Source organism: Trachinotus anak, unplaced genomic scaffold (assembly GCF_046630095.1).
Source record: "Trachinotus anak isolate AG129_WGS33_773 ecotype Australia unplaced genomic scaffold, CSIRO_AGI_Tana_v1 ptg000008l, whole genome shotgun sequence".
NCBI classification, from domain to species: Eukaryota; Metazoa; Chordata; class Actinopteri; order Carangiformes; family Carangidae; genus Trachinotus; species Trachinotus anak.
Window position 1 is genome coordinate 16,525,677 of NW_027273859.1, and position 24,799 is coordinate 16,550,475.

Consider the following 24,799-nt stretch of genomic DNA (forward strand, 5'->3'; position numbering starts at 1 on the left):
CAGAGCAAGCAGTATAGTGTACAATGCATTTAATGCATTTACCTTCTATTTTTCTTTGTTTTTACCCCCTCTCTCTTTGTATTTCTATAGCACAGAATCACAGGAAGGCTGTATTCCACAGCCAGCAGAAGCTCTCTAATTGTATTTACAGCAACCTGGCTGGATTAGATTACAATAAAAACCTTTCAACTCATTTACAGGCCAGAAACTCCCCCAGAAAGGCATCACAAACCATGGCTGCTAAATTCAAATACCATTTCAGAGCTGGATATTAATATATTAAAGAAAGGGATTTAGGAGAAGGAAGAAAGAACAGGAGAGGAGAGCAGAGGAGAAGAGAGTATTTTTAAAATCCCAGTCTGATAACTCATATGATAAAGGATAAAGTCTGGGATTTAAAATCCATTGATCACTGTATTCTCCCTCTATGGTATGTTAAGTGCAGACACAACAACACAAAAGTTAAATTCTTGTTGAAAGTAGAATGTGTTGGTGCCCTTGAGAAAGACAGAGATGTTGTACAGAGAGCAGGGAGGGAGTGCAGCGAGGCAGACAACAGGACTGATATTTTAATCATTTGTAACAAGAAGCACAGTGTGTTTTCCTCCTGCTACAAAACAGATCTTGCACACAGACAGGCTTCATTTATCTTCCATGTCAAATTAAAGCTGCACTGCATTTGCGTGCAAATACACACTCACAGTTTTATTCAAAATTCAAAGAGTTATGCTAAGTGGAACACCGTGTCAAGGATGTTCATCTTTTTTTTATTCTTTAATGAAAAACATTCTCAGGGTCTATTATGAGACAATGGCAATATCGACGCCAGCGGCACAAAACAGGGAGCTTTAATTGTCTTAGGCAAACTCCTGCCAACTCCAATAAAATCCAGGCAACCTTATTTTGCATGTAGCCTGACCTCAGCTGAACTTTTGCCCTTTACACAAACCTGATGTATTGTAGATACTGTGTTTCCTGCACAGATGGTTCTCTATAAGATGTTGTCACTGAAAATATCCCAATTTATGTTGCTGCCTGATGACAGCCCACAGAAGGACTCACCAAAACTGCTTCCTGTCAGTCAACCTCCTCTGCTGGCTGCACCTGCCAGAAAACGTCGACTATGTTTGCAGAATTTTGATTGACGTGCTGACGCTGGTCACTGACGTGATGTGTTTCCCCAGAAAACACTCCCAGAGGTGTGAAGTACAGTATGGAGTCATGAACAGGTTAGAGCTGTGTGTGTCTATGTGCATGTGTGTGATGGTCACTGCAGTGTGAATTTTAGGAGGTGTCTGAGATACAGAACAGCAATTGGAAGGATATGACTCATTACTGGCTCTATAGACCCCTCAGTTGGTACCCTCTCTACCTGCAGCCTTAAACAAGGAACAAATCTATTTACCTGCCAGGTTACCAAATTTTTTCCGTCTGTTCGGTCTGGAACGTTTTTTCACCACAACACGGTCAGGTTTAAACGTGCTGTTCACAAAATCAACTTGTGCCGTTTAACAGTTGAATGTGACAGCAACACAGAAAATTAGATACACAGATACTTTGTAGCCAGCTCTTGTTTTGTCTCTTACTATAAAAATGGACTGACACAAAATATAATATTATTGAGCTCTAGTTTTAAAGCACTTTTTGAACTTTAAATGGTTGTCCTGTTATGTTGTGTGACCTGATGTGCTGCCTTTCCTTGCAAATCAACAGGTTGATGGATGGACTTGCACCTTTGATAGATCATAGTCGAAACCTGAAGCACAACAATAATCATACCAGTCAATTAATTTGAAGTCTGTCCTCTTTTTGTCGTCTCACAAAACCAGCATGCACACAATGACTCAACACCACAGCGAAGCAGGCCTGATGTGAAATCACATGCTCCTCCTGAGTAAATCTGGCTAATTATGCTCTCGTGTGTCAAATCAGTAAGAAAGTGAAATGTTTTCCAACTGAAAATTGTGTCCACTATTGAATTTTAGTCGAGGAAGTTCAAATTGCCCTCTCTGAATTTGGGCATATAATTTAAGATGAAATTTTGTCAGAGGCTGAATGCAAAGTATTCAAGCAAGTGGGCTTTTTTTTAGTTTTTTTTAAACTTAACATTAAATTAAACACTGATCTTTATAACAGACAACTGTAAACATTTTAAGGACTGCTTCTTTGGTTTTAAAACACACACATACAGCACCACGCTGCTGCTAGAGAGCCTTTTGCTTACTTCTATACAGTACACCCACTCACTGCTGTTTTATAACATCCTACATGTGAGGCCTACCCTACCTGCACCCCAGTCTGACTAAATCCCCAAGAATGTGGAGGAGAGGAAGCAGACATAGACAAGGAAAATCTAAACATCTGATACTCCTAATACCAGATACAATAAATCATGGCACAACAACAAAACCAGGAAAAATTATATTTTGTTAGCGTGATCCTTGCTGTGATGTCTTTGCTGTACTTGCTTAGCAGTTGAACAGCTCCTATGTTTTTTTCAAGTACATAATAATGTGATTATGGCCAATCAGAGTAACGCATTACTCCAATCATTTTGTTTACATGGTTTAGTGAAAGTATAGCACTGTTCCTTTCACTGTTTCAATTGGAAATTGACATGCACATGTTGTTTTTATCCAAAGTTTTGTCTGGTATGATTAAAGGAATTAGAATTACACAAATTATATCAAATAAAGTCTGGTGTTCTTATGACACAAAATGTTGAAATAAGTAAAGAACTAAACTGTATGAACCACACAAAAAAAAAATATATTTAACATGGATACATCTGTATAGTTGTATTTTGTTTTGTGGAAAAACTGCTTTATAAAGTAAGATTAGTTTTTACATGTGTTATTTTATCCCCTAAATGCATCATGAAACATAGACAGATCTAATTGCACTTTGCTTTCAATCAAATAATACAAATATACAATAGTATAAACAACAACTCAACAAGTTAAACAAAATAAAAAAAATAATTTGTAGTTTTGTTTTTTTTTTAATAATAACAACAATATCAGTACTACACCTACATTGCTTGATCAGTGATGGTACAGATATACAACTGTGCTCTGAGAGTCTGAATCTCTGTCAGAGTCACAATATTTCTTTTTTGGATGGATGGATTATGGTTGAATGGTCTGTCAGGGTTATGGGTAGAGGGCTGAATCACAAAAAAGCAGACAGCAGAGACACAGACAGACATTAAGAGGTAACAAGAAGGGCACAGCAAGGGCAGAAACATGCAAAACTAATTCATAAGGGATGAAAACCAATCTTGAAGTAGAGCCACTTCACCTTGAGAACGCCTTGTGGCAACAAAGAACGTCCACAGCCTCCAGATTATCCTTAATTTCCTGCAGCAGAGGGCCTGGCTATGGCACAGCTCAGACTAGTTTCATTGCTTCATTACAGTCATTTGCCAAGGGTCAGGAAAAGGTTTGGAATTGACCCTTGAGATCTGCATGGCACAGTAGCATCCCTGCCATCAAGATGTGAAGGAGACCAACAGAACTCACTAAATGAAATATAAAACAGGGTTTGGTGTAGGGGTGGGTGATCTGATGATGTTATATTGTGGACGATTGTACTTTGGCATGTGATCTACTTTTCAGAGGAATCATACAGATTGCGTCATTAAACAGGTGCTATATTTCTATCTAATGCTAAAAGTTCAATTGCTGCAAATCATCCCATTGTTAACTGTTAAACAGTTAGCCCATTAGCTGCAGCTGGCAACGGCACTCCTTGTTCTGCACAGCAGCCTCAGCGAGCTTGGTATAGCAGCACATGTACAAGTTCTGCACCTGAGAAGAACGAGAGCTGCTGTTGCCAGATGCAGTCCAAGATGGTGGAACTCGAGTCCGTCCTCGGGCTGAGAAACCTGGCTGCAGGCAGGGAAACGCAAGGTGGGATGAGGCGGTGCTAGCTGGTCAGCTCTCTTATTGAACCCTCTAAATAAAATACTTACATATAGCAACGCATAAATAAATAACAGCACTGTCCAAAAAGAATACTTCATGTAAACTAAGAAAAAAGTGGCTGTGACACGATGCGTAAACAGACGACGGCACTGTAGGTGAAGAGTAGCAGGAGACAAACATCCGAAAGATGGATCAAAGTGGCACAAAGATACAAATCAGAATTTCCAGACAGCATTTAAAATCAGAGTGGAAAGAATATGCAGAGATTTGAGAGTTGGGCCTTTAGCCTTAACTTGAAGTGACAGGCTTGGTGTGGATGCAACCATACACACAACTAATCATGTGATCACATGAGATCACCTAAATCTGTAGGGATATTCTATTCTAAATAGAAATACGCTACATACTTTTGACAATTTTAAAGATAACCCACCCCTAGTTTGGTGTTTTACAGAATGTACAAGGAAGTTGGGCAAAGTCAGCTGTTAACAAATTTCCTTATAAGTCATGATCTTTGTAGTTGTAAGTAGAGCAATGTAGAGTGATTTCCAGAAGAGAAGAGAGAAAAAGCAGAGCGACAAGTGTAGTACAAATAAAAGTAAGACGCACACACCTACACAAACATATGTAACCTGTCACACTTCTTGGAATTACAATAAAGATTATGGAAATGTCTCAGAAACTCTCCACAGTGTGTGTATTTTAACACAGGCTATTTTAGTCAATCTTTTAAAGGATTCATTGTTTTACCAGCTGCATGTTGAAAATTCCATTTATATTTTATTTGACATCCTTCACCTACCTCTGTTGAGTTGAAGTTCACCCAACAGAGCCCCTCACATTTGTCTGTGCCAGTCTGAGTTTATTAAATTTTAAAACAGAATATGGTGTTTAGTCAAACTGATAGTTTTACTATTTAATGAGCTTGTGCCTCATTTCTAAAACCTTTTTTTCTCCATTTTGTGAAATGACAAGATGTCAAACAACATACGTAGCTGAGTCAAATTCCTGGCACCAAAACATTTATGATGTTAGAACAATAACATCACTGGCAAAGGAAAATATTCCCACTGCATGAGTATGAACAGGAGTTAGTGAGCAAGGAAGCCCCCTTTTACACCAAACCATCTTCAAACCATATTTCTGACTTTTAACTCATTAACACCAAACCTCATGATGAATGACAATCATGAGTAAAGCCGTTTACATCTGGAAGCAGGTGAGTAAATGGGTCACATTTCAATTTCTAAGTTATATACTGCTATATAACTATGGTGATAAGTTATATACAGTATAATATAATAATTGCAATATTATTTCAATTAATAATAACACGTTATTGTTTGAGAGGTGAGTCATATTTGCTGGAAATAATCTTTTAAACCAAAATATAATCCACATCTGATGCAACTCAAGTGTTGGTATAAAAGGCGATTAACAATGCTTGGACAATAACAAGTGCCTTTTTCCTCTCAGTAATCAAAACATGAGCCATAAAACTGTAATAATAATCTAGCACAAACATTTTACCATTACTAAAGCCTCAACAGAACATTAGTTTGTCATATAAAATCTGTTGGCTGACCACTAATTCTCCATCATTTGCTCCCTACTTTCCATCTCACACGTTTTCAGACAACAAAGGACAGCCTCGTTGGGTGAATTTTTTTTCCCCTCCCTTACCCCCTCCAGGCAGTCGCTGGCCTCGTAAATGGCTCCAGACGCAAAGACTGTGTCCACCATCTGACAATGATTAGGACATGGCCTCGCTGAATACAAGTAGAGCCTGCGCACTCAATTGCTGCAACACACCTTTATATACAGCAAAACTAAACATGCCACCCACAAGTTTCTAGATTGAGGCTGGAGATCAGCAGTGAAGCTATGAACAGTGTTCAACTTCATTTCAATGACGGGGGCACAGAAGTAGGCATGCATCAAAAAGACTGAGAAAGATGCTACAGAACAAATGAACATTAGACAGCTTGGCTTGAAAATGTCAACATCAGTTTAACGTGCTTGTTTTGGTACTGACACTGCAACTGCATCATGTCAAAATCTATTTCTTCAAGTGTAGCATTGCATAAAATCCATCTTATAAAGTGGACAGGAGCAACATACATGTTGTGTGAAGTCTAGTGAAGTTTAAGTTAGTTAGATGAGCGCATAGATTTAGACATTATAAGCCTGACTGTATTAACATTCCTTGTCATGCACTTACAGCAGCCATATCAATTTTCCTTCTTAGTCTCCTTCTTCCTTCAAAGTCTCCATCTTTCTTTCTGTCCGTCTTCGATTCTTACTTTCTTCCTCCTCATTTACACACACGCATGCACACACACACCCACCCACACACACACACACCCACCCACACACACACACACACACACACACCCACCCACCCACACCCACCCACACACACACACCCACCCACACACACACACACACACACACAGTCTCTTTCCCTCTGTCCATCTCCTCCACCCAGACATCTGATAGTGATTATAGCACAGCCTCAAAAACACAACTAACCTAACTCTTAAGTGAATTGGTACCACTGACATAATTTGTTCATCTACACGTAGAGTCACGCACACACACACACATACACACACACACACACACACACACACACACACATGGGCCCCTGGAGATTTTGCACAGGCAAAAAGACAGTTGTTGATGCACATAAATGCACACCTCAATCACGCCACCACATTCAGCTCTCCCTCCTTCCTTCCACCCCTTACGCCCCATTTCAGGCAGGACCCTCATCCTGTCTACCCCCTCCCTCCCTCCCCCCATCTCCAGTCCCCTGGAACAGAACAGTCACGGCTGTGTGCACCGTTGATTAGCTAGAACCTGAACCCAGGGGCAACACTGGAAAACTCAGTGTTCCTTACTGTGTTTCCTTTCCAGAGAAAGGGAGTCTCTGACAACTTGGCTTCCCCTGACCTATTACCTTATCTTTTACTAATATAATCCTACCATTAAGGCAACTTTCGCTGTTACTGTTAAGATACCTTTCCTTTAACTGTAACCAAGATTCAACAGAGGAGAGCAGAGATGAACAGAGTTGAAGAAAGAGGAGAAGTTTATTTATCCGAAACCTGCAACATTCAAATGCTAGAGGAACATGTGTGGATGAGTACAGTGGTCTGAGATTGTAATTATGGGGTGTTATGTGGTGACATGAGTGCATACAGGCTAGAGTGTCTGTCTGTCTGTGTGTGTGTGTGTGTGTGTGTGTGTGTGTGTGTGTGTGTGTGTGTGTGTGGTTATTTGTTAAGGCTAATTCCTTAATCCCACAACATGTGCCTGAAACCTGCAACAGATGCCTCTAAGGAGACACACAAGCACACACATGCAGAGGAAAGCACATTGCACTGCTATCATTACTATTAATCGCTGTGCACTCTGCCTGCTGCAGCCAGTTATGTTTGAACAGGAGAGGAAGACCGTTTGGAGAACAAACAAAGAACTATTTGGCCTTGATGGTAAGTAAGCTTTCAAAAAGTGCATAATGTTTTACATTAACTACGTCTATTGTTTTGATTTGGCTTAATGGAATTTTAAAGAGGACAGATTCACAGAATCCTCACAATGAATTAAACAAACTTGCTAATGTCTGTCAACATCCTTAACTCTGCTGTGGATATGACTAACTGCACAGTGACTCACATAGAAGCTATAATCAGCACTTCTATCATCCATTTACCCAAAGTAACCGAGAAGTTATGGCCTTTCTTTTTCTACTATTGTGAAGTAAAAAATTTAATATAAATGCAGCTATCAAAAAACTATTCATTGTTTTCCGATATCTAGTGTGCAAAAATAACTGTTAGCTGAACACTGTTGAGACACAATCATATATTGTTGAGTATACCACAACTGGACAATATAGGACTTTGAAGAGATTTGAATAACATGATGCTATGAAGTTATGTTTCACACATTTATTCTAACAACGTATCACAGTTGTCAGTGTATTTTTGCAAAAACTATAATAATAACATGTAGTGTAATAGTACAGCTTGTAAAGAGTACAATATTAATTTTAAGCTATTACAAAAATGATATTAATACAAATGCTGACCTGTCTTACGTGTTGGTACATCTACACAGCTTCTCCAGAAAAGGAAGAGGTTTTCCTGGTGGCTCATCTGGCAGAAGCCCAGACAACCAGACATTAAATATTTTAGCCTGAATTGGACTCTTAACCTTTATGCCAGTCCCCTTCTACCATGTCTTGTGTCATCTGCCCCTGTATGTTAAGTAGAAAAGTCACAGAATAACTCTTAAAAGCAAGCATCAGCTGCTATATATGGCTTGCTGCTAGGTAGGAGGATAGGTGCTTGGATGATTTTTTTTTTCCCTACAGGAAGCTGAGTGGACATGGTTCAGGGGTTTCGGCTTGTAAAAACACTGCTCCCAGCATATCACATTGAATATAAAACTAGTGAGCATGTGGTGCAGGTTTGTGAGTATGCACGCACACCTGTTTGGCTACGAATGTCAAAGTAAGGATGCTGGTAGCTCATGTTGTGTGTGTTTGCGTGCAGGAAAATGTATGTATGGCGGCGTGTGTGTGTAAGCAGAAAGAACGTCTAAAGAAACATGAACAATTTTAAAATTTGAGAGAAAAAGTAGTTCAAGTTTTCATATAATAGTGAGCATAGACAAATAGAACATATTTTCCATTGAAGACCTCTTGATGAGTGATGCTTCCTGCACAAGATCATAATACAGTGGCAATGATTCCAATTAGTGTGTGTGTGAGGCTGACTTGATATATAGTCATTTGCTTGATGGTGTTTTGGCTAGGAACTTGCAGTGGCCTGTTAGGGACATCTGGTCTCTCTTGGACTCTAAATTACTGTAAATTTCTTTCTCATTTTGGATCTCACTGTCCCCCTGATCTGGCACAGTTGATTCAGTGTTGGGCATCTGGTCAGCGCTGTTTATTTTTTTATATCACCTAATCAAATCTACAAACAACAGCCCTCCTGCTACAGATCTATAACTTTTACCTCCTCCTCACATTTCCTCCATCTACTTCCTGCTTCTGGTTTCCAATTTGTTCTCACCAGCAGATCATTGTGATCAATGTATTCTCCCCTAGCTGCACCTATCAATAAGCTGATTGCACTGTACACAACACAAAGACTCCCAGAGGCCTGCTTCATATTGGAACTGCCTTGTGAGATGGGTATGTGTAAATATACCGGATATGTAAGTGAAGAAACAGGCTGCCCTCAAGATTTGATTTCACATGCATCAGATCCAGTATCTTGGGGGGGGGAAACTTGATTTAGTATCAATCAGATTTAATTACTCTGGAATAATGACTTTGGAAAACACATTGACGAGCCTATCATGAATTTATGTCTCATGAGAAGGTGGTGTCTGCACAGGCAATGTGGCCAGGATGGTATCAATGATGTGACACAAAGCAGTACATCTGCAGCGGTGCATTTGGTACTTTGGGGGAGACTGGGAAAGAGACAGAAAGAAAAAGAATAACAACCAGTTACGATGTCTGAGTTTGATTATATACAATATACCCCACCCTTTGTCAAAGACACATGTGCACCTCAAAAAGAAAGCCATTTATCATTCCAGACCTAAATGTACGCGTTTGAAGGACTATAGGACAAATCAGTAAAGACTACTTGGGTTAAAGAGAGGGAGACAGACAGAGAAACAGAGACAAAGTCAAAGAAGCGAATACATACCAAAGAGAGGTGCAGATAATACCTCAAACTCTTTAAATAGTTACAATGTCTTTGTTTTTTGTTTTTTTACTTTTGACTGATGGGCTGTGAGTCACTACCTTCTCTGCATGTCTTTTTGCCTCATTTAAATCTTCACACTAGAAGCCTGAACACAAAACATGGTCAGATTAAAGATTTTATCTGTTTTGTTGGAACTAGACACGATGGCATAGTGAAATATGCAGTGAAAAACAGAATGGCTTATATGCCTTACACAGCTTGTCTTTTAAAACAGGAAGTCAAGAGTTTTCCTTCACTCAGTCTGACCTTTAACCTCTCCGACATTCTCAAGAAAATTAATAACTGGCAAGGCTACAATGTGAAGCAGTTTTTCTCTGCACATACTGACACTTGATGCCACCGTCTATCAAGAATGATTCAATTTGAGTTAACCTTCTTTCCCATATTTTATTAAAACTCCAAATAAAATGGATATGCAAGGTGGGGGGATGTGGGGGGATGTCTAGACCAAGAGGTGAAGGTTCTTCCTGAAACTTAACAATGACTCTTGCTCTTAGGCAAATATTTCTCCCGTCACTGATGGAATGGCACCTCAAAGGAGGCACCGTGAAAATTGGGGGTCTTGGGTTTGGGGGGCAGGAGGGATGAAATTGTCCTAAAGTGGATCCAGATGGTTATCTTTCTCTCCTCAAGCCTCTATTTTTTCCAGCCTCAGTCCCCCACTCATCACTCCATCATTTCTCTCTCATGAACTACAGGCCTGGTGATTACTCTGGTTAGGAATGAGCCAAACCAAACACAAGAAAACAAAGCTGTGGTCTATGAAATAAAGAACAGCCTCGCAGTTCAAAGCAAAACAAGTTAAAGCATCCTCAGGGCTCAACCTGTTTATGTTTGTAATCAGGGCTGTTCTTATCAACAGTACACTGTTTTCTATTAGTCATTGAAATGTAGATTGTTATAGAGAAATGACTAAACACCAAATGACAGAGGTGAACATTCAAGCACTGTGCTCATATGAAAGGGGTGCGGATACTGAAAAAACAGAGAGAAAGAAACTAAAGAGGAGTGGCTGAGCTGTGCGACCTGTGTGAATTAGAGAGCAGTGAGAGAAAATAGCCAAATCATGAGATCAGAAGCTGGCTGGTAGTATGTTTTAACATCCGCCCTGTGGGACGCAAGCCCAAACTGATTCTGTGGACTATTAGTCGGGCTAATAAATCATAATTTAAACATACTTTAAACCACCAACCAATTCTGTTCTCAGTGCAGTATTAGCCAGCAGCTTCACTTTAGCCACACAGTTGGTCACAGTAATTTGCTGATTACTATGATCTCTTTATGGGTCCTGGAGTTGTCTTCAATAAACGGCTGGAACATTTGAAGTATTGTTTCTAAAAGGTGCTGATGCCAACTCTTTGCCACATCTTTCAAAAGGAAAGAAAAAGGAGAACACTGAAAGAGGAGTGGCTGAACTGGGCGCCCTGTGTGAATTATAGAGCACAGGGACAGAATAACTCCATCATGACATCAGGAGAGGTTGTGTGTTTAAATGTCCACCCGGAGGGGGAGCAGAGAAGTAATGGAGCTGTAGATTAAGATAATGAGACTGTGTAGCTGGATGATCCAGCTCTGAAATGATAAGCATGGACATAAATGTAAATGTAGCCTATATTATATACATGCATACACACGCTAACACCATCACACACAGACACTTCTGACTCCTTACTCTCTCCTACCATAATGCAGTACATACAGAACATACAAATTCATTCAACACCCACACCTGCATCACCTACAATTCCACATAGTTTACATGCAGACACCTCACTCAGACAACAACTTTATCAACTTCCCCTCACAGTACTACACAGACAAACAAACTCTTCACATATGCACATAATAGCTACCATCAGCCGTCAGGATTGACCTTACTGTGGACTGGCTATGCCTCTATCAGTGTTTTCCACATCATTCATATACAGGAGAACAGCTGCATTTAACCCAGTAGGCAAATTTCCTGTCAGATGCTATCTTCTCTCTGCGGCTCATGCCCTGCATTAAATCTCTCTTTAACTGGAGGGGTATTTCAACAAATGTATTACACAATGGTCCCTCTAATTAAGAACAAATCTCAGCTTGCCATGGCTGCCTAACAACAATGTTAGAAGCACTGCACAGTTTATGTTTTATCTGAAAGAGAATGACCTGAGTCCTGAGTCAAGTGATTTCTCACTAATATGGGACAAAACAAGAAAGCTAGGTAGATTATAGTGGCATTTACATACAGTACTCAGATGGTGCACAATGTGCCCCTTGTATATTCACATTCACCAGCAGACTGAAACACTAGTAGAACAGTGTGAAAATATACCATAGTACTCACTACATTTCAGATAAAATGTATGACTTTGACATGAAAGAAGTCTGCAGACTACAATGTTGTACACTGAGTAAAGTCACTAACTGTGTGTGGCATTTGTGGTTCTTTCGCAGTCAAACTTTTTACTGTGGCACGCCTCTCTTTAAGACCTAGGAACACTGATGCTGTTGCAGGAAAACTGATGTGTTTTTATACAAATAGCATATATATATATATATATTTTTTTTTTTTAAGTAGGAAGCATACTATAAAGTTCTTGGCTAAATAAATAATCTGATCTACTGACATATGTTGTGAGTATTGTGTTTGATGTGCAGTATAAAAGTGTGTGTGCATGTGTCAGTTCATACTTGTTTGAACATATCAAAGCAGCACAGGCAATAGATCACCATTTCCAAATTTCAAATTTTTAACTCAGCCCAGCATCAGATGACAACAGAGGAAAACCTGATGGGATCCATGTGTATCAAAACAAAGACTACACACACACACACACACACACACACACACACACACACACACACACACACACACACACACACACACACACACACACACTTGTGCTTCTATCTTTGTGAGGACACTCATTGACATAATGCATTCTAACCCTAACCTAAACCTAATTCTAACCATAACTCTAAAACCAAGTCTTAACCATCAAAATGTCCTCACTTTCCCAAAATGTCCTCACTCTGTTAGTAAAATACTTTTTTTGGTCCTTACTATGTAGCAAGTACAAGTACACACACACACACACACACACACACACATATGTTTGATCCTGCTTACACATCCACTATTTTAAAATTTAGCACATGACTTTGGCATGCATAGACTGGAATTAATTGTTGCCATTAGAATACTAGGACAGGCTTTTAGAATAGGACACAACATGTTTTCAGTAAAGATATCCACATAACACGTTTATTGGGAGTGGCCATATTTACATTTACAAGATATACTTGCTTTGGTTTCTTGACACAGCTGAATGAGCCTCAAGAAAATAGTATAAAAGGATTATAAAGTTAAAGCTACCCTCGATAAATCTGACCAAATTAAAATCCATGACATCTGAATCATCCTAAACTACAAACCTAAATCTGCAGCATCCTGCCATAGTGTTTTCTGCCAAAAAACCCATGCTGATTAAAAAACATACCCGACCAAAACCATACTGGGAATGAAGAAGTGCAGAGGAGAAAATGAGCCAGAGAACATGATGTCAGTTTACACAGAAAATGTCTTCAAATGCAGGCTATATTGTGAAGTAACAGCAGGAAGTCTTAGGGGAATATAATTGGCCATAGCTTAGTAAAGATTTGTTAGGTTTTAATTGAGGTGAGAAAGTGGTCTAAATCAACACTTTGTACATTTAGCCTCTTTTTTGTAGCTGGGTAATTTTCACAAAAGGGACTCATTAGGTGAAGAGCTGCCGGAGATTAGAGCAGTCTGGGTGAACCTCAAACCTGCAAATACACATAATTAAGGCAAGCTATGCCTTTTCCTGTGTTTCTTTGTTACTCAATTTCTTAAGCAGGACAGAGCCTGGGATTTTAGGTATGATGATAAATGTGCCACATTCAGTTTTCATTATGAAAACCCTCTAAAGCTGTTTATTATCTCAAATCTATGAGCTTTGATGAATGTTCAAGGCATGTGAAAACCCTGCTAAAACTATCAGAGTACCTCTTTCAGAATTCAGGTAAAGATAAATACTGCACTGGGATATTTCTATAAATCACACTGACACTGTAATTAAGAATAAGAAAGAGAGATCTTTGAGAAGACAGCCTCAGGCTAAAAGGCTCTTATCTCTTTTTGATTGTTATCAACTCAATCGCTAAGTTGAGGAAACTGGACATTAGAGAAGCTTAACACTGTGAAATTGTCCTCAGGTTCACCTAAACATTTGCTTTTGCTCTCACTGAAACCTTTTCCCTGCTGTCTCACTACAGTATAGTTATTTAGTACATCTCAGAAGGTGTGTTTACCTGCACAAAATAAAGTGGTGACCGTAATCGGGTTCAGGTGCTTAAGGCATTTACAATTTCAAAGTAAGGTTCCTCCTATAAGTGGCGAGGTATGAGAGGAAGTGAGGTCTGGTATGCACCCATCACGGTATCAGACAGAAAAGGTTAAAACCTAAAAAAATTAATTAATTAATTAATTTAAAAAAACATTGGAAAAAAACTATGATAAATAAGACTGAGGTGTCCATCAGGGGAAATACAGCACAGATTTGTATTCACAGTTTTTCTTCATTTTGACCTTGACTTTGCTGAACCTAAATCAATCAGACTTTACATGACATGAGAGACAGGAATATCGCTCTACTAGGTCATTGTGTGTGTGTATGTACTCTTTGACTATATTGTCTGCCAGTCTTTTCCTCTTTGTGTTCCACTTATCTTTTCTCTAGACAAACAGTAATTGAGTTTGTTTTTGGCAAATTTGCTGTTCTTGGCGTGTAGATTGAGCTCCAGCAATGTGATCTGAATTTCCAGCAGTCAGTGTCAGACACCATGTTTCACATCACGAGGTGTATGAAACTGTTAAGTGTCTCAGCTGATCTCTATCACACACCTATACACAAAGAAAAAAAAGAAAATGGTGGAAACATTCTGTTTACAGCTGCTATGTAAACTCAATTACACAGCCAATTGAGAATGTGGCTGTTTCTCAGATTTGCGTGATGTGTTCCTGACCTAAATAAGACTTCCCAGTGAATCTTCAACAACTGCATACACTTACTAGATTGACAGACAAGGAAAACAGTACACACACACACACACACACACTCACACACACACACACACACACACATCTGGACCTCTGCTTCTCTCATTCATATTTGCTGAGTGTTTTAATGTATGGTCCCCTGGTGTTACTGCCCCCAGACCCCTAAGATGAGGTGAGGTAAGATTTGGAGCCACAGTATTATGCCATCTGGATATACATTCACACATGCTTGCTGAAGTGCACGCATACACACACGTACAGATATACTCTTGTCATAACCCACACTGACAAACACCTGGACCTGGTTACTGGACTCGGAGGGAGAGTTGAATACTGTGTGCATGACTTTGTGAGTATAAGTGGGGTGCATGGGGAATACAGGGCTGTAGGTTATTCAGTGCTGGAGGCTGTGTTGAGGGTTCATTTTAATTTTTTTTCTGCTTTCTGAGCCCTTGAAGGAGGAGGCTTGTGGTAGGTCATTGCTACTACAATATGTAGACCCATTCTCCCAAATACAAAGAATCCCGACAGAAAGGGGTTTTCAACTTTTTCTGGTGGTATTTGATGAATGACAGACCTACTTTTACAGGATTCATTTTAAAAATGTAAGAGATACATTGCATATGACAGTTCAGTAGAACATAACAAAGAAACTCAACAAAAAAAAACAAAACTGCAATGCAAAATCAAAGTTCACGGCTATAATTCAAGGAAACATCACATTCATTATGCGTGTCATTTTAAAACCTTACTATGATTGTTGATGTATTTAGTTTGATATCTGCAGTTTGGCTACTGCTGCCATTTTGCTCAGGCATCTTCCTGAAAATAGCTTGTATTAATATTATCATCACCAACACTACTATACAGATGAATATGGACAAAAGGTTCTTCTTTTCATGAACCCTGAACACATAAAAACACTTATTTTAATTAGACATCTTGGGCCCTAATCTTTCTACCAGTGTCAGAGTGAGTGAAAGGTTTTTACAGTGTCTTTAAATTAGAATACATTTACACAACACTGAATATATAATGCCAAATTATGTGATCATACACAATCTATTTAAGTGGGCTACGACTGATAGGCGTACGAGTAGTAATTTGCTGGACTTTTTTTTTGGGGGGGGGGACACTACACTTCAAGGCAAACAAGATGCTGCGCAAACTTTTTTAAACTCTTATCACGTAAACGTCTCTTTCTTACGACGAGCAGCAGATTGTCAACAACCCAGCGAACAAACACAGAAGCGTCTGTCAAACTTTCCCTAAGGTGATAGAAAACCCGCTGCGGTCAAAACGAGCAAGACATTTAAAAACGCAATGCCACACAGAAACTTGCTGGATAGCGTCACATGACCTCGCCTCATGTTTACTCACCTCAGGGTGCCGTCTTGTTCTCTTGCTTCGGTGAGGCGGTCGCTACTCCGGGCACGGATGCGGGTCGGTCTGTTTCCTCCACGCCACAGTTGCAGCCTGCCTCTCTCTCTCTCTCTCTCTCTCTCCTTACTCTCTGCTTCTCTACACTTCACTCAGTATTGGGGGGTGGGGGGTGGGGGGGGGGGGTTAATGCCGCACCAGAGCAGCGCATTAGCTGAGGAAAAGTTACTTTACTGCCGCTCTGGATGGCTTCCTCAAGCCACTCATCTACTTGGTGTCTAATAAATAATAAACAGCAAAAAAATAAATAAATAAATAAAAAATACCTCACTGCACTCTCTTCACTTCACTGATCTGCAAGTCAAACAAAAAAACGATGGGCGGGAAATGAGCTGTGTCTGCTGGTTTGGATGGAAGGATTAGCTTCTTTAATAACTAATTTTATTAGACTATGAAGTAGAGTGTTTCACATCTCAATCAAACTTAGAGCAAAAAAAAAACAAAAAAAAATGCTACTTTTAAAATAAATTGGTCACCACAAGTAAAGTATGATTGTTTTCAGCCTTTGGAATTATTAGCATATTTTTACTCTAAATCGATGGGAAAGTAAGCTTTACAGCAAAGGTTATGTGAACTATGCATTGAATAAATGTTGAGGAGAATTGAAATCATGATAAGAGTGTCAAGTAAACGTTTAGCAATACCAACTCTGAATCAGATATCATGTTAAATATAGAGCATTTAGCATAAACAACTGGAGGATGTTTCTGTCTGACCAATGTCTTTGTTCCATCCAAATACGCCTCATACACACATATCACATTCACTCTGTCTACACTGCTTCCTTGACAACTGATTGTCCTCAAATGAAAAAAGAAGGTACCACCATCTCATAAACGCTGGTTGGAGGATGTAATGGGACACCTCCCACTCAAAACAACTAAAGCGTACTGCTCATGAGCCAAACCGAATGTTTCATATGGTCTGGGTACTTACCCTGCTCTATTTTCAAAACTGGACAACTCCTCTTTAATGTGTTAGAGATTGATGTTGATGTATGTGGTGGGTGGGTCTGTGTGAAAATTTGGTTTGTTGATTTGTCTTGTAAAAACTCTGAAATATCTGAGTAATTAGAATGGCACTCAGTAAAGCACACACTGGCACCAACAATCCTACATATCTTTGGTCTCAAGTAAAGCTTTTTTTTATTGTCTTTAATCCTTACCCAAGACAGCTGTATGGTTTTATTACCTGTTGTGTGATATGATGACATCAGCTTTATACAATTCATGCAGCTATACAGCTGCATGAATTGTCATAACCAATATTGTCATTGTGTAATTTTATTAGTTTCATGTTGAATGAAATACTGATGTATGCATTCCTCAACGCTGCTGGTGCCATATGACCCGCTACTTATTATTAACAATACAACTCTTTGTGTAATACAGATTCAGCATTTTCTTCCACCAGATCTGGATTATGAAATGGATCTGTACCAAACTGTACAAACTATACAAACTATACAACAGATGTCAACACCCTAAATGTGCCTGATTTTTTTTACATCAAGATCCATACATTACTTTCTGATAAATTGTTAAAAGGTGTCCAAAAATGCCTTACTTTGCAATGTTAAGGGATTAAAAGTTCCTCAATCTGCCCCTTTAATCGGCACCAAAAGTCAATGGGTTCTTCCTTGGCTCGTGTCCCATTTCTCCACCAAGTTTGGTGCATATCGGTTCAGTAATAATTCAGTAACCAACCTACAAACAGTAATGGGTGAAAACATAACCCCATTGGCAAAGGTAATTATCACATTCTCTTTGTCTAATGCATTCATGACCATGGTGTCACTTATGTCCTAATATTAATGTGTTCTCCTTCTGTTTCAACTGTATCCACTTCACTTCTCTGTTTCTCTCTATCTGTGTCTCCTTTGACCTTTCTCAGCATAGTGGAGAAATGCGTTGAAATCTGCATTTCACACAGTTTATGTCAGACTCTTCTGTACCACCACGAGGTTTCTCAAGCATCAATACAAGAGGGTAGGGTAGGGTAGGATAGTACCTACCGAAAACAAACATAAAGAACACAGGATATTTATGTTGGGGGGTTTAAAAGTACATAATTTATTCAACAACTTAGATCAATTTGAACACTTCCAACTGTACTTTTGTAGGCGATTCTTTCTTTCATTTTTAACCACATATAGTTAATTAACACAGGACATCATACTATCCCCATTTTGTCCCGTATAGAAAAACTCAGATTTTTCTAATGATAACTATGTGAAATTAAGATAACAGAGTTTTGTTGCCATTTGCTCTGCTCCTTGGAATACAAAACAAAACAGACCACATGTACCCCTCAGCCCTGATGAAAAGTTAATAATCACCAAATCGTCACGTTTAGAAGGTCAGGTCAAACGACAGCCAAGTGAGACACTAAAAATACAGAAGAAACTACCTAGCATCCATTCTCTGCACCAGTCCCTGAAAAGCAAAGACCCAGTTACCCAAACAGTTAAATACATATTGTCTGATAAGACATTTCTCCCCTCTATAGACAAAATAAAATATACAGAGTTTACCACACAAGGATTATAATATCCATGTTTCACTCCTTATTTTCCTGCAGGCCAGAAACAGCTTCTTACATTTATGAGGACTGAGTCAACCAGAAATTAATGCAATTAGTGACAATACATAATTAATACATAAAATAACATTAAGTAAAATACAAAAAAAAATATGAATATGATCTGAACTATATGGCACTCAGTATAGAAGATGTATTTCTGCCTTTGCCTTTGCAAATAGCAGGGAGAAATACATGAATATACAAATATGTGCTTTATATTTTGTTATACATTTATTCATTTTGTACGAATATTTATTCATTTTATATCTAAGGCCACTTGTTTCCTCCATAAAATCAAGACCATTTCTCTTTCTCTTTGTCTCTCTTTCTCAAGTGCCTTACTGTTCCAAACACATATTACTATGTGTGACCTGCTGTTTTGAAACGGGTAATATTTTTGCCAGTGTTACCAGTTTCACACAACAAATGTAAAATAAAAAACATAAAATTCGTTAAAAAAAAAAAAAAAGTTCAAATAATCATAAGCATTTATGAAAGGTAACATCTTTAATCATCATCTCAGACATTCAGCCCAATTAAAAACTTTTGGTGGAGATTCTGATATTTTAATTGCCATTCAAGGAACACAGGAAATCGAATGGCTAATATTCTCTTAAACTCTTAATAGCTTCTGGTTAGACTGTAATTTCAATTTGATACAGCTAAACAAACATTAACACTAACACAAATAAATTCCTGCTTCGAAAATAATTGTCCAATATCCTTTGCTCTCATTGTATTCATGTATAGTACGGGTATTAATGTCTATATTTTCCCACATTTCTGGTATTGTCAAATGACAATGAGTAATGTGTAATTTAACAGGGTGGAATAGGTGGAATAGGTTTAAGAAATAAAGACTACAACAGGCAGAATCTTATGTAACATTAATTACTGACTTTGGTGATTCCTGGTGGTAGTACTGTAAATATACACACACCATTTGGCAGTAAAACTGTTCTACCTTGGATCCATGAGCATATAAAATCCAGACGAAAAGTAGCTCAAACTGACTGGTTCCAAATATAGTAATTTCTATTGCAAATTGTTCAAAACTAAGAACAGTCATTGTCAACTGCTAGCCTTATTGCTTATCATAACATAAAATTAAATGATGTTTTCTTTACGATGGGTTTGGGTGCCTGAGTACTAGCTGACCTGTAGGAGTCTGTTAGCTCCACCATGCACGAATGAGTATTGCTCGAGTTGTATTCTTCCATGGACTAACTATTATTAGTCTTTTAACCGACCAAAAAAAGATGTAGAGCGTGAGAAAGTGTGAGAACAGTCTAAGATTTATATTTTCAGTGTGTGAGCATGTTTCTTGCAAAGAGGTTTGTCTTTCTTGGAGAAGAAGGTATGGCCCTCCAGCGTAGTACAGCATACCTGTAAAAAGCCAAACACACACACACACACACACACACACACACACACACACAAAGACAGAAGAAAGGTTACATCAATAAAGGTGTCCAGAATACTTATTAAAAAAAAATGAGCAAAACTTTTATTGATGACTGTTTTTGAATTATATAATCCACCAAGGCTGAAGATCAGTTCTAAAATCTGTTTTTGCTGAATTGGAAAAAACTGTATTAAAGAAGGAAAAACAGATAAAACTGAATAGTTGCGAAGAAAACTGGTGTAGATGAAGGATGTGGTCACCATTATGACCTCACACCAATACTGACCCAGGTTTAGGCCCTGGGTCTACCTCTGTGTGGATTTGTTTCGGTCTATTTCATCTGGATGCACCATTTTCTTCTCAACTCCAAAAGACATGCAAGTCAAATAGATAGAAGCCTCTCAATTAATCAAAGGTGGAAATGGGATTATTAGCAAATGTGATGTCAGATTATACATGCTGACCCTGTGATGGACTGAATTTGCTGTGACATGTGTTTATGACCCTCACTTACAGCACAAACAAAGCAGGTGTCATGCCAGGTGTAACCAAGGGCCTCCAGGAACTTATCTCCAGCCTCGATGGGGAACTCACAGCCATGGCAGCTGGTCCCAAACAAGCTGTAGAAGTCTTTTTAGAGACAAAGAGATGATGGCATACATAAAAAAAACAAACCAACCTGGTTTATGGTCAAAATGGCAAGACCCAATCAAACTCACGAAGATCAATTTATAATAGAAGGCTACTTGTGTCTTTCCATCCACAGATTGCTAGGTCTTTTGCTTTCTAATCTGAGAAAGCATTCATCAGCCGAATCAGCACACTTCAGAGTCATTATCACTCACCTCGTTCACAGTATGGTTCTCCATCCTCCAGGTGGAAGGTGTTGTTTCTGATTGGCTGCTGACAGCAAGCACACAGAAAGCAGTACACATGCCACGTCTGTTTGAGGGCATTTATCACCTCCTGGATGCAAATGCAAACAATGTGGTTAGTTGGAAGTATCATACAGTTTGTTGGGGGCACTTTGTGTGTGTGTGTGTGTGTGTGTGTGTGTGTGTGTGTGTGTGTGTGTGTGTGTGTGTCAAAAAATTAAATCCACTTTAGGATACAGTGACGTTTTTGAGGGACGCTACCATGTTACTTACTACTAATTTGATCATTATTTGTAACAACGTTGTACATGTTATTTGTTAATTATCTATTTCTATTATGAATCCCTATTTGATCAGTATGGATAAATGTGTGCGTTTAACCTGTACCTGAAATGTATAGCCTTTCATACAGTCTGACCTCTTCTCATATCGCACTTGAATATTACTTTTTTTTCCTTTGTGGGGCCACATGACCCAGCTTAAAATAGACATACCGTTTTTTTTTTTTCCCACCCTTAAACTGTGAGAACAAGACAGGACAAGGGATCAATGGAAAGTTGGTGGGTCAGAGTAAAATGAAGGATTAGGAGAGAGGGAGTGAGAAAACAGGTTAATAAGAAGCCGTAAGCTGGTTGAAGATGTGTGAGAAATGGAGGGTTGAAAGGGATTGAGGCTAAAGAGGTTAGAACACGTGAGGGATGAATGTCAGAGCTGCTACAAGAGCAGAGATCTCAGCTTCCTGAAACTCTGGGTTCAAGCTACACCTGCAGCCTGTAGGCCTCTAAGCCTTATTCTCCTAACACCTGAACATTTACTGCATTCTTGAGTTTTAGTGGTGGCAAAAATGCAGCGACCTTTTTTAAAAGTGACCCTATGATGAATCTGGCATCGCCTGTCCATTTTACACCCCTTTATTATGCGGCCTCAAATTGACAACATTAGCCCTTTACTAACAACGTGAACAGTTACATTCATTATAAAGCATATCCATAGTGCTTCTGCTGAAGTGATGTATGTTGAGAGATAATGTCTGGGTTGAGGCAGACGGCTACTGGACAATAAGTGAGGTACAAAAGATGGTATGAAGAAAAACAGAAGCCATAGTAATGTACACACATCAGTTAGATAATAAATGTTGGGTCAGCCTCTATTGTAACAGCCAGTAAGAAGTGTGATGTTTTAATCACAAACACCAAGAGCTGTTTTTCTGTAGATTTCAATATTGAAAGTCACGTATCTACATTTTGGCGCTATTTCAAAAAATCATTCTCACACAGTGTTGGCTAACAAACATCTTTATGCATCCAATTGTCTACTTCAGATCCCTAAACCCACAGCTGGTCCGTAGTAGAGAAATGCAGACAAAGAATTACACTGACACATTGTTAATCTAGTTGCTATAAGCACAAAAGTGGGATATTTTAAGATATGATTATATGATACGAGTGAGATATTATAGAAAAGGGAGGAAGACAGAGAGGAACATAAGACAAATAAAGACAGAAGTTGGTATGTGTGACAGGTTTGTACTGAATGACACAGAGGAGGACTATCACTGTTGGTCTCCAAACAGCAGGTGGTAGAGTTTGAAAACAACAGACATGCGCAGCTGTACAGTAAGTGAATGGTACAAATGTAAAGTCTTCAGACAAATGGCAAACACTGAGTCTTCTATCCATGTTAACTTTCCCTGCATGTGTAGTGCAAGTTTAGTTATCACCTTCATAATGATTTGCTTTATGTTTAAGTTTATGAATCTTATCTGTTAATTATAGCACATTCTGTTGAATAACCATCACAGCGCAGACAAGAGCAGCCAGATCACAATTTGAATACACACACGCACACACAAACACAAACACAAACACACACACTCTACTGCTACATTTCACTTCACACTAACTCACCCCCAGTATCTTAGCCTGGCAGCGGCTGCATGTTGGAGCGAAGAACTCTTCATAGCAGTGTTCACAGTAGACACATCCCTGTTCCTCCACAAAGCCTACGTCTGCCAGGGATGTGCGGCAGTGGGCACAGTTGAATTCCTCCTTATGCCATGATTTACCCATTGCTACTAAAAAGGGCCCTCTGAAAAAAGACAAGCAGAGATAACAGGATGAGTGGAATTCAACTTTTGATTTTACCAGCAGTTGCAAAAAAAACTCTGTTTTAGAAAAATGAACCCATATACAAGAGATACAAGCAAGCTATTTGAATTACCTGTATTGTCAAACTATTTAAAGAATGGCATGTTGTAATAAATACAAAGTATAGATGCAAAGTACTCTATATCCTCAAGAGTACCAGTGACAGTGCTTTGTTTTAATTTCCATGTCTACAAACAGCCACTAGAGGGCAAATAGGCAAACCACAAATGAATAAATGAATGAATGAACTGAATTTTGTCACAGTTCTACAAACTGTCTCTTGGTAACTCAGCATATAAGTTTAAGTTCTTCCTGCTACTCCTTTCTTTCCCCTCTAAGAGCATCACTGTATTGACTATTATGATTTACCTCTGACTTTATCTACATCAGTCTGATATACTATTTTTAGAATGTACAGTAACTTGTTTTGAGAATTAAGTCTACTACTAACAAATCAAGTCTATGAACAATATGTGGTGATGATTGTATGTAGTGGTTTCACACAACAACAGCATAAAATATCAAAATAGGAAACAAGCAATATTTGGGACAGTCGAGTCAGTAGACACAATATTATTTAGAAGGGATTATATTTATTATCTATTCAATGTGATTGTTTTAATCAATTCATTACTCATTCTATTGTATACTACTTCTGAAAATATTGATAAATTCCCACTACCCAGAGACCAATGGTAACACCATAAAACTGCTGGTTTTATCCAATGAACAGGCCAAGAAGAACAGTCCAAAAGGCAAAAGGTTCATATTTACAATGATACATGAATGATACAATAAAACTGAAAAAAAAACAGAGCATTTGGAGCCAGTCAGTGTTTGGCTTTTGTGCTTTAGGCAACGTAAACAATTAACAGATTATCTAAACTTTTGTTAGATAAAATTTCTGTCAACTACTCAATGAATCGTTCTTAGTATTCCACTCAGCTCACTGAAAGCTGCTTAAGAATCTGGAGCACATTTTAGGAATCCAATGTGTTGTGTTGATACTAAATGTCTCTCTTGTGACCATTATACTCTGCTTCTACTCAGACAACACCCTGGCCCTGTCCATTTCGTTGATTAGGTAAAGTGGGAAAACAACAGAGACTAATTTACTGAACACTGGCTGTGCTTATCTGAGCTTGCTCTGCTAGTGACACTGATAGATAGCTTGGCAGTCATTAGCATGTGAGAAATCCTATCCTTAGTGATATGTAATGTAAGGTGACACAAGTTGGGAGATATCGCTGGGGTCAGGGCAGTCAGTTACCACTTATTTGTTCTTTTATGGCACAAATATTATGTTGTTAAGACTTTGTGCAGCTGGAAAATTATGAAGCCTCCTCTCATTATTAAAATACTTGTGTCTTTTTGTCGATCATGTTCTATTCATCAGAAAGAGCGCCATATACAATATGTTACATCTTGACTTGTACCATATGTACTCTATCTATGCACAAACTGACATACAGTGATGTCCCCTAATCAGATCCCCCATTCTGAATCCTGTAAATCATATTTAAATAGGAACTGAAAGAGGGACTCAATGTTAAAATCAAGAGG

At 38.7% G+C, this 24,799-nt stretch overlaps 2 protein-coding genes across 5 annotated transcripts in view; both read right to left on the bottom strand.

Moving 5' to 3' along the window:
• bmpr1ba (bone morphogenetic protein receptor, type IBa) overlaps positions 1-16,336 on the bottom strand; it is a 72,395-nt gene extending 56,059 nt beyond the window's left edge. Inside the window, exon 1 of one of the 2 annotated variants that reach the window (XM_071483092.1) lies at positions 16,167-16,336. The gene's annotated coding sequence lies outside the window, so the exon portion shown is untranslated. The remainder of the gene's footprint in view (positions 1-16,166) is intronic. The other variant, XM_071483091.1, reaches the window with a different exon arrangement.
• A 2,418-nt stretch (positions 16,337-18,754) lies between these two features.
• The window catches only part of pdlim5a (PDZ and LIM domain 5a), a 60,777-nt gene continuing 54,732 nt past the window's right edge, over positions 18,755-24,799 (bottom strand). For 2 of the 3 annotated variants that reach the window (XM_071483096.1, XM_071483094.1), the window contains 4 exons: positions 22,997-23,177; positions 21,060-21,180; positions 20,729-20,844; positions 18,755-20,195 (listed from right to left, as the gene is read on the bottom strand). In XM_071483096.1, coding sequence (XP_071339197.1) covers positions 20,106-20,195; positions 20,729-20,844; positions 21,060-21,180; positions 22,997-23,177 — 508 coding nt within the window. In that variant the 3' untranslated portion in view covers positions 18,755-20,105. The remainder of the gene's footprint in view (positions 20,196-20,728; positions 20,845-21,059; positions 21,181-22,996; positions 23,178-24,799) is intronic. The other variant, XM_071483095.1, reaches the window with a different exon arrangement.